Genomic DNA, 10960 nt, shown 5'->3' with positions numbered 1-10960 from the left:
CCTGCTGAGTTCATGGTTTAGTTTGGCAGCTCACAGGGTTCTCATTGAACTGGTTCAACTGCTTACCATCACATCCATCCGCCCACATATAAAAATCCCAAGATAACATAAGTCATGGTTATAGTAAAAAAAAAAAAAATCAAAACAAAAAAACCCCAAAAACCAGCCAACCACCCAACAACCAAAGCAAAACAGAACATGGCAATCGGGGACTCTTCTATGATAGTCATGACAAAAGTACATGTTCCCTAGGCTGGTGAAAGTAGTAAAAAAATCAATGTGGTGTGGACAAAATTCTGTTTTTATTTCAGATTCTCTTTTCACTTACCCAAATCCCTTAAAAGCATGAGAAATTTCTGAAATGCGGCATTGTCCTGTATGTAAACTGAAATGTGTCACTAATCACAAGGTTCTCATCATTATTTTTGCCATCACCATCTTCTTGGAAGCAAATGAGGTGCAATAGTCAAATCCCCAGATATTTGTTAGTCTTCACTCAAGCAAATTGCAACTGAAGCCAAAGGAATTTGTCTGAGTAAAGAGCAGTGCGGCATGTTTGCTCCATGGGAGAGGGATCTCAGTGTGGCCCTCAGCATCCCACCCCTTCTCCAAGGCAAAGGTGTGCCTGATAGAACTGTAGCCCTTGGTTGCCATCTGGATAATGGGGTGCACTGTGTTTCCGCTCCTGCCCAACAAATAGTAGCATCTTGCCAGCTCTGCCAGTACTGGCTTGCGCACAGCATAGGCAGCTACTTATGCACCAGGTAGCTGGAGTACTTATGTACTCCTCTGCAGTAGCTGGAGAGGAAGTCCCTTGTGTGAGATGGAGGGAGGGTATAATGTCTGCCATGCTCCTGTTTGCTCTAGAGGTGGACCCCCTGAGTTGACCTGCAATAATGCATAGTCAGTAATTATTGATGTCATTTTAAAATGCACAAAACCCAAGAAATAGAAGTGGCATCTTCATGAAACAATGGCAACTTGGGAAAGTGCCGTAGTTATTGGCATCATATACAGTAATAAGATATTAAGATGCAGTGTATCTGCTTCTGTTTAGGCCTTAGAAAAGTACAGAGGAATCTGAAGACTTAAGAATACATTATGAAAGTTCTGTATGTGAGGAATAACCTACTTGGCCTCTAATTCTTGTTTGTGCATAGAATCATAGAATGGTTTAGGTTGGAAGGGACCTTGAAGATCATCGAGTTCCAACCCCCCTGCCATAGACAGGGACACCTCCCACTAGACCAGGTTGCCCAAGGCCACATCCAGCCTGGCCTTGAACACCCCCAGGGATGGGGCCTCAATAACTTCTCTGGGCAACCTGTGCCACTGCCTTACTACCCTTAAAGTGAAAAACTTCTTCCTAATGTTTAATCTAAACCTGCCCTCTTCCAGTTTAAAGCCATTCCCCCTCGTCCTGTCACTACATGCCCTAGTAAAAAGTCCTTCCCCAGCTCTCCTGTAGGCCCCCTTTAGGTACTGGAAGGCCGCACTAAGTTCTTCCCAGAGCCTTCTCTTCTCCAGGCTGAACAGCCCCAACTCTCTCAGCCTCTCCTTATAGGAGAGGTGCTCCAGCCCTCAGATCATCCTCGTGGCCCTCCTGTGGACGCGCTCCAGCAGGTCCATGTCCTTCTTATGTTGGGGACTCCAGATCTAGATGCAGTACTCGAGGTGGAGTCTCACGAGAGTGGAGCAGAGGGGCAGACTCACCTCCCTTGACCTGCTGGCCACACTTCTTCTGATGCAGGCAAGGATACGGTTGGCAATAATGCAGTGGAATTCTTTTCAAGTGTTTGTTGGACCTATTCAAAAATACTAAGTTGAGTCTGAATGGGGAGAACGCCTCTGTTTCATTGTGAAAAGAGACGTAAAGGGTCTGAAAACTGGAGTGTCTTGACTTAAAGTCAAGACTGAGTTTTTACTTTGATTTCAGTACGTTCTGGATGGGGCCTTTAGAAATGGTTTCTGCCTCTACTACGCAGGATTAACATGTCAGCAATCCTTGAGCACTCAGCTAGTGAAGGCACAGACAGTTGAGTCCCACTTAACCAGGGTTGCATCATCAATAAATATGGTTAATGAAATATTACTAATGTCTTCAATGAGTAAAGGACATACACTGCTGTACCATATTTGACACAGGGAAACAATAGCACAATGACTATATAATGGAGAGGCTGAGAGAGTTGGGCTTGTTTCGTCTGGAGAAGTCCAAGAGGAGAATTACTTGGCTCTCTTCAACAACCTAATGATTAGCTTTGGAGAAGATGCACCCATACACTTCCTGGCAGTGCACAGTGAAAGAGTGAGAGGTAACGGGTGCAACTTGTAGCAGGGGAAATTCTTAGTAGAATACAAGGAGAGGATTCTTTACAGTTAGGGTGATCAAACACTAGAACAGGTTGCCTGGAGAAGCTGTGGGATCCCTGTTCTTTGAAATACTAAAAAAATGCCTTGGACCAGATGGCTTCTGAAGGTCCCATCTGACTTAAATTATTCTGTGAATCTAGATTAAGTGACAGCTTCATTACAGAAAAATAAGTATTTGGCAGTGACACAAATAGGGCCATGGCAGTCTTTTAAATCAGAGTTCACACTAATAAAAGCTGAGGAAAGAAGAACAGATATGACTGTGCCCTGCAGCAGCCCTCCATCTGTCCTGTGGTCTGAGGAACTATTTATAAATCTACATGTATACATCTACAAGGCAGACATCAGCAGAAGCATTCTAGAGGCCTTGGGGGAGTGCTTAGAAAGTACTCTCCAGTTGCAAGATGACATAGTATAGGATACATATGACTAAACTCCTCCTGCTCCAGGGACAAATAGAGGCCATGGCTTTACTGTGTCAATTTGTCATGGACAGAGACTTCTCCAGAGACCCTGCTGGTTGTTAACTATATTCCCGGTGTAGCCTCACCAGTAGTGAGTAAAAGGGAAGGATCACGCCCCTCAACCTGCTGGCAGTACATTGTCAGCTGTAGCCAAGGTTACCATTTGCCTTCTTTGCAGCAAGGGCATATTGTTGGCACATGTTCAACTTGGTGTCCACCAGGACCATCAGGTCATTTTCTGCCAAGCTGCTTTCCAGCTGGGTGGCCCCCAGCATGTACTGGTGCATGGGATTCTTTCTCCACAGGTGAAGGACTTTGCACTTCTCTGTGTTGAACTTCCTGAGGTTCCTGTCAGGCCATTTCTCCAGACTGTCAGGGTCCCTATGGATGGCAGCACAACCCGCTGGCACATCAGCCACTCCTCATCCTCTTGAGTTACCTGCAAACTTGCTGAGGTTACATTGTGTCCCATCATCCAGATCATTAGTGAAGATGTTAAGCAGAATGCCACTGTTCAGTTAAACAGATGTTAAACAGTAATGCCACTGTGGTTGTGATCCATGAAATAGCAACCACCTTTCACCAAAAATTACGACACTGCCGTTGCTGAGTTCTGCAATATTCATCTCAACTTGAATCAGGAAATAAATGTTATAGATGCCACTATGTGGTTACTGTTGGTTCACTGACATTTAATTAATGACGTTTGTTGTACTGCTGTTCAGCAGATATTTCAGATTGCGTAGTATATGGTGGATGAGGCAAAGCGTAACTAACATGTTTACTCAGCACAACATTACCCTGATGTATTGCATCAGGGTACTTCGCAAATTGAAACAGGCTTCGTCAAAGCACCCTGTGCTCCAAAAATAATGTGGCCCTCCAATTGCAACTCTCAGCACTGCTCAGCATTGTGACGTTGCTGATATTTGCTAATGATCAGGTGCTGAAGGAAATTCGGAAATGTCACATTGCCAGCCTCCAGTTGGACAACATTTTAAATCTCAGCTCTTCAACATTTAGGCACACAGATCGCTTTGCTCTGAAAACAGACTTCAGTGAAACTGCTCCTGCTAACAGATAAGCACATGTCAAAGGGCTGGCAAGGGCTGGAGTCTTGGGTTTTTCCACAGGCTAAGTAGGTGCCCAGGCTAGACTGGCCTTTGACAAAGAGGACAATCCAGTAAGATTTTGAATTAGGAGTTTAAATTATTCTCTCACCAGTGAACCGGTCTCCTGGGCTCACCCAACACTTCGCAGTCTCCTCACAGCAGTGTGTGGCGCGTGTGGGGGAAGAGGAGTCCAGAGCAGGACAGCAGGGCACAGAGCAGTCATTTTAACTACTTGTGCTTAATGCTGATCTTGCATATAGTCTACGTACAGACCCTGTATTCCTCTTATATATTTATATAAGTCTCGCGAGGCATTTATTGAAATCAGTGTAACTTTCCATAGGGTATTTCTTAATTGCATGCATTTTTACAAGGATAAAGACTGTGCGTATTAGATGTATGTGAAAGATGAGAGACGTGAGTGGGAAGCTGAAATGCTGAGTGTATTTATTTATATGAGTTTATGTTTGGAGCTTAATGAGCTAATAGCGAAAGAGTTTAAAGAATACATATACCTTTTAAGGAGGAATTTGAATCTACAGACAGCTTGATTGAATTGTGCAATTAGAATAGTTTGCACTTACCACACAGACATTATCTGTGATTTATACTTTGTAAACATCAATATTAGCATGTTTTGCATGGCTTTAAAAGTATTTGCTTTTGTTTTCTTTAATTAAATTAATTTCTTGTAAATATCTCCAGCTATTTGTGATACTTGTAAATAGTCCCATCAACAAAGGAACTCAAATATGCTGAAAGAAAATGTTCTGATTTCCTGAAATGCATGTTAAACATGCAGCTTAGCTGTTTGAGTATTCTACCTGCAAAATCAACTAAAAAGCATTCCTCTTGGGGCTGGCTACTATTATTATGGCATTATTGGAGATTAGTGCGGAGCTCACAGTGTGTGATTTCCCTTTTTATTTTTTATTTGTCACTACTGGTTAGGTTAATAAGCAGCTAAAGTGTATAATAGTCCTGTTGAACTGGTGAGGCAAAGCACGCTGGAAGTTCTTACTGGTAGTGATAAGAAGCCATATATTACTGCTGTTAAAACACTTCTTTCTGCTGTTGCCATAAAACAGTTTTTCAGACACCTAACACTCTGGAAATACAACACATTTTTCTTTTAAAATTATGATCATGTAATGGGTGGTTTGCTATACCACTTTTGTAAGCCTGATTTTGTGTTTATGTTGAGATGTGTGTACATGTGTCTGTAAGGCATGCTGCCCAATAGTTAAAATTAGGTGTTTGGTTCATTCAGTTGGCCCTGCCAGGGTGCAGCAAGGGCACTGTCCCACAGGACCTGAGCTAGAAGAGCAAAGCATGTCCTTGATGGTAACCTGGGTCAGCTGAGGTCCACTAAGAGCCCAACAGGTCCATAGAGAGGAGGCAAGTCTGAGGTCAAGCCTAAAAGTCAAGTTGCCAGATCAGGGTCAGGTGCAGGATCAGAGAGATTCGAGACCAAGCACATGTGGACCTGCAACAGGGACCAAGTTTGAACCTCCACTTAAATGCATCTCCCAAAAAAAGGGGACAGCTTCTGTTGAGGCTTCTTCCAGCTTTTTCTCAGAGAGCCCTTTCTTCATAACTGGTTCAAGGCCTGAGAGCTGCTTGTCAAGGTTGGGTCTTAGCCCAAGCAGCCAAACCCCCAGGATGGAGGCAATGTGCTCAGGGCCCTGACAGTGATTGAGTTTGAGACTTTGAGCCCATCAACTTGACTGTATTTATCTTGACTTCAGATTACATATCAGTTTGCTGTATTATCAACCTCACACAAGTGTTGTAAGCCTTAATTCATGCTCATTAAGTACTTTACTAGATGAAATATGCTTTTTTACTTAATACAACATATTATTATTTTTGCATGGTGTTATTTCAGTGACTGACCTGTAACATGGCATGTGTGTTTGATTCTATAAATAGAATTTGAACCCCATCTTTCAGTGTCCCTCATATAAAAGCAATGATTTTGTGTAGTGATGGCTCCCTTTGCAGCATTTGCAGGTGATTACATGTGTACTCATCGGTAAGAGAGCCTGAACTACAGCTGCATTGTTACTATTAAAGAAAGGTAGTTTATCTCACTGCAAAAAGACAAGATGAGTAACTAAAATAGTCGTACTTTGTCACGGTAGTTGTGCAGCTTCTAAGTCTACACAATGAGGTCTTTTCTTTCCAGTAGTCCAAATCATGGGACACAATTACACGTCGGTAAGGAGAACCTCAGACTTGAAAAACTGCCAGCTAAAGTCAGCGTGAAGATTCATACTGTTGTCAGTATGCAAAGGATCAGATAGTGCTACAGCAACAACAGGACACAAAATCTTGGGGGAAACTAGCTTGTCACTGCAACAATGGGGAAAAAAAATCTATCCAGTCCTTTTTCAGCTAGGAAGGATTAAAAAAAAAGTAATAAATGAAGCCTTTGAACTCTGAGTTTCTTTCCATGAACAACAGCTTTGTATAAAAGCTTCGGGTTAGTACTAGTATAAACCCCGCAGATTTATTGCAATACATTATCAAAACCCAAAGTCTTTTCTGTCATACAAAGTATTTTTTAATATTTTTTTTTTTGGTCACAGGTAGAAGAGGCAGCTATTCATCATCTTTAAAATAATTTCTAATAAGATTGTTTGCAGAGTAATCGGGTCTTTCAGGTGATCTAATCACTCTGGTGGGTTATCATCATTCCTTTGGCAATACTTTAATGAAGAAAGGAGTATAAAAATATCGGACATGGCTGTTTTAGGAAACAGTAGGAAGACACAACCTCAAAACCAGCGATATGCATAAATTATATATGCTTTCAATTGCAACATGTATACCTCAGTAGTTAATTTGATGCATGCAGTGTAGGTTTGGAGGGTTTTAAAAGGGTTTAATTGTTGGCCAGTCAGAACTGATTCTTCTCCCATGTCTTGTTGTAATCTTGCTGACTTGAATGGAGGTAAGACTGATTATCAGCCGGGGTAAGAAAGAGGAAATAACAAATCTGAGTGTTTTGGTTTAAATCTTTACTTCTGAGAGTAAAAAATATTTGCTAGGTAAGTCTGAAATTGAATTTTCAAATAGATTTTTTTTCCTTTTTTTTTTTTTTCTCTCTTAGATTGCTTAAGGCAAGGGCAAAGGATCAGTGATGTTCTACAGGTTCATGTCTGGATATACCAGTGCAGGAACTGTTGTTAGGGTACATTGTGTGGGTAAAGCAAAGGTCTTAACAGCCTTCTACAAAAAGAATCAGATCCTATCAAAGACGTAAACAGCTAAAATGGGACTAAGATGGATTTCAGGTGCCAATTCAGAAACTCCACTTTAATCCTGGGACAAAACTCAGTATAAGTTGTTCTGTGCTGCCTGAGGCTCAGCACGGTGCTGTGGGCTGACCTGCCCCACTTCAACAGGCTCCTTCTCCAGCTCCATCCTAAACCGTGCTGGGAGCCAACCTCTAAGCAGAACAGGTCTTGAGGCCCCTAATCTGTGGTGTGTGATGAGAACACCTGTGAAATATGTGGATGGTACCAGCTGTCTGCTCTCCCCAACACATTTGTAGCCTTTTTTTCAAATAGAGGTGGATGACAAGCCCTTATTTTATGCAGTGGCCAGAAGAGTGGGCCAGGAAGTGGCTTTGATTCCCTTCCCAGCTGGAGGAGATGCAAACCTGCAGCATCAGGGGGTGCTTTAACAACTCAGCTGTATGGCTGAGAGAGGACAGGGAAAAAGATTGGGTTTAAAAGAGAGCTGTCCTGCAGCTGCCGGTGAGGGAGGTGGCATTGGGTAATGCTGCTTTTTTTTCAGTAGTCTGCTTCTGCTTTCAGGTTTGCTTAGGCAGTCGTGGAGGAAAGAACCCCCAACACTCAAGCCTGAAAGAAATGGTGTGACAAGCTGACAGCAAAATTCAGGGCTTGTAGCTGACTGTCCTAATCAGTAGTTCCCAGAGCTGTTCTGGTTTTCTGTGCAGTAAATTATGCATGCTTCATTTCGACAGAAGAGGGCCTCCCAGCTTAACCTTTAGCAAGACATTTGGTGAACGCTCCTGAGAGATGGGGATGGGAGCTTGAATGCATTCAGCCTGAGCAAAACGAGCTCTTGCAGTCAAGGTGTGATTCAAGAGGTAGAACCATGAAGTCCTCTCGAAGCCTGAATTTTTAAGTGCGCGGTTCCTTCGTAGGTTCCTGATTTAAGGTAAAGATTCAGAGCTGTGGATCCCAAGAGGAGAAAATATTTCCTTTGCAGGGGCAAAGCTCACCCCTGTCTCCCTGACAAGCCAAATATCTAAAGAAACTTTGGATATTCCACTTTAAAAGTGAGGCACATAAGATATCAGGCTTGCAAGGCCTAGCTTGCAGCTACCCAAAATGTTCAGCCGAATCTAATCCCTTTTAATGCTGGAGACTTATTAGTGGGATTTAACTTTACGTGGTCTTAAATTATGCTTAGCCTTACTTTGAGGCCATGTTACACTATTTTCACTGGAGACTTTCTAAGAAAATCCAGACCTGTTGTCAAATTCAGATTCCCCAGCACAACCAGGCTGACGCCAAACGCCAGAGAATAGCGGTGTGAGGACATTGTGTGCTTTAGTACGTGCCCAACTTCTTCATGGCCAGATGAGTCAGAGGTGGTGTAAGTGCCTGCAGCCTGGTTCACTCACAGGCAGCCAAGGGTCATTTCTTCCAAAGCAATGTGGCTGTGGCAGCGACGAACAGTGAAGGCCACAGGGTTCAGCACACTTAAACCCATGCTCAAGCCTGCTCCTAATCTCTTGCTGCTGACCTATCCAAAAATCCAAGTAAACTGAGCTAAAACAGCACCTCGCTCATTCTCAGCGAGTAGCATCTGCTTCTGCAATCACCCCCCGTGCAATCAGTGGGGTTGTTCATGTGGCAATGTGTATTGAGGGTGTCAGTTGGAAAAATACACCTTTATTTTTCATTCTGTTTTGGTTTTTTTCAGTCCGTGTCTTGGAGCAGAAGACAAGGTGCCTATATCAGTGTTGCACATCTCTGGACCGTGTCCACAGAGGCTTGCTGGCAGGAGGAACTGAACTGCTCTCTCTGGCAGCCTCCTCTCTGCTGGGCTGCATGCGTATTGGTGAAGAGGACATCTTGATCATCTTCCTCTTCCTCGCTTTTTGCTAATTTCCAACCCAGCAGAGAACTGTGGACCCCCTAAGGAGGAAAAGGTCTCCTGTCATTTTTCACCACAACTGTATCCCAATGAACCCATGGGATATTCTAACATACAGTATAATTTTCCTGGTAAGTTGCTGCTATTTCATATTTAGAGGGTATTTATTTATTTACCTTTACTGGACATGTATATTTGTAATTATGCCTAGGCTGATGCTTTATTTTGGATGAGCTGTCTTGCACAGATTTATAGATTGAGAATAATTGAACTTCTTGTCTGTGACACACTTTTGGTAGGAAATATTACACATGTTTATATGGAAAAGGATTTAAAGTTCTTATATTTATAAAGTGAACATGAGCCTGCCAAGTTATGAAACTTTATTTGGAAATAAAGGTTCTACTTAAGTGTTCTTAAGACAGTAGTATAAACATTGGAAATGTAAACGCCAAAGATATGATCATCGCCAAAGGAGGAGATTTAAAATTAGGTTCTTAATTCCAAATAAATATGCTGTTTTGACAGAACCTCTTCTCTTTGCCAGTAAGCTGGTGGGCATCTGTTATGTTTCCATTCCTTGACAGACACAATAAATATCCTGGAAGTCCCCAGAATGTACATTTATTTGAAATCAAAAGTAAGTCCTTCCAAAGAAACCTCCAGTTTCTTTGTTCAAGCATGAACCTTTTTCGGGGTTAAGAGCAGTGCATTTAGGGGAACCATTAAGAAGAGTCATCCTAAAGACTTGCAGGTATTGCAGACTATAAATGTAGGTGCCATGAGGGTTGAAGGATGGTGCAGTCGACCTCGGGGCACTGTGCAGGCAAGGCAGCTGTGATTGCATTGACTGATAGAAATGGGCTTTTTTCACTATTGGGTGCTAATGGAAAGGTGGGGAGAAAGCAGTAGAAATCCCTTTGTTTGTCCCCCTTTTTTTTTTTCTCTCCAGTGAATCTGTACTTGTAAAATTCATTTATTCTGATTGATCACTTCTGTGCCTTTGGTCTGCACAGCCAGTTGCTATTTTTGCAGAGCTCAGGAGGATGCAGATTGAGGGCCTGATTCTCACATTGACACCACGGCAAACCAAGAGTAGTCACTAGTCACTGGGCTCATCTCAATGTTAGGCTGTTATTCACAAAAGAATCCTTGCCTGAGACAGTTGTCCAGGTTTAACTTTAAACATAAGTCTTAGTCCCATTGCTCTCAGTGGAAGCAGTTCCTGAAACATATTTATATCTAGTCCTCGAAAGGGACATTAATTTAGTATTTGAAAAGTTGGGCCCCAAGATACATGGACATACTACTCTGCGTTCATAAAGCATGAACAATTAATTTAAAATCTTTTTCATTATTCTTTATATGTGTGGGATTTTCAAACCAAACATTGAATATAATAGTATATAGCGTAAGGGAGTCCCAAACATATGACATAAAAGAATAAATTGAACACAAAAAAGATGTGTTAAAATGAAAGTGAAGGATTTGAAAATACATTGAACAAACTTACCTTGTTTTTTCTTTTTCTTTTTTTTTGTTGTTTTTTACTGCCATTAAATGTATGATGTGCCAATACATCATTAAAGCTTTTTTCTCAGAATGATTTTTTTTTTCCAAATTTTCCAGTCTTGCAACAGGAATGCAATTGGTTCCTTTGTGCCTACACAAGCTCATCAGTGCACCCATAGAATTACCACAGATTTAAGAATGTTGCAACACTTTCTTGAATGGCAAATTGCAACAAATTAATATTTATATATCCTTGAAGCTGTTTTGTTGGATGCTCGTTCTGGCTCTGTTACTTGCCAAGAGGCTGTCATGATCCAAGTTCATACCATAGACTCTGAAAAAACGAACATATATCGTAAAAGA

General features: G+C 42.0%; 1 protein-coding gene across 1 annotated transcript in view; it reads right to left on the bottom strand.

The window, feature by feature from the left end:
* TWISTNB (TWIST neighbor) overlaps positions 1-8698 on the bottom strand; it is a 19415-nt gene extending 10717 nt beyond the window's left edge. Inside the window, exon 1 of the mRNA XM_009879582.1 lies at positions 8610-8698. Coding sequence (XP_009877884.1) covers positions 8610-8698 — 89 coding nt within the window. The remainder of the gene's footprint in view (positions 1-8609) is intronic.
* Positions 8699-10960: the final 2262 nt, after the last annotated feature.

The sequence above is a fragment of the Charadrius vociferus genome, unplaced genomic scaffold (genome assembly GCF_000708025.1).
Source record: "Charadrius vociferus isolate BGI_N301 unplaced genomic scaffold, ASM70802v2 scaffold262, whole genome shotgun sequence".
NCBI lineage: Eukaryota > Metazoa > Chordata > Aves > Charadriiformes > Charadriidae > Charadrius > Charadrius vociferus.
The sequence above is the reverse complement of the archived record's forward strand: the minus strand, read 5'-3'. Positions and strand labels throughout refer to the sequence as shown.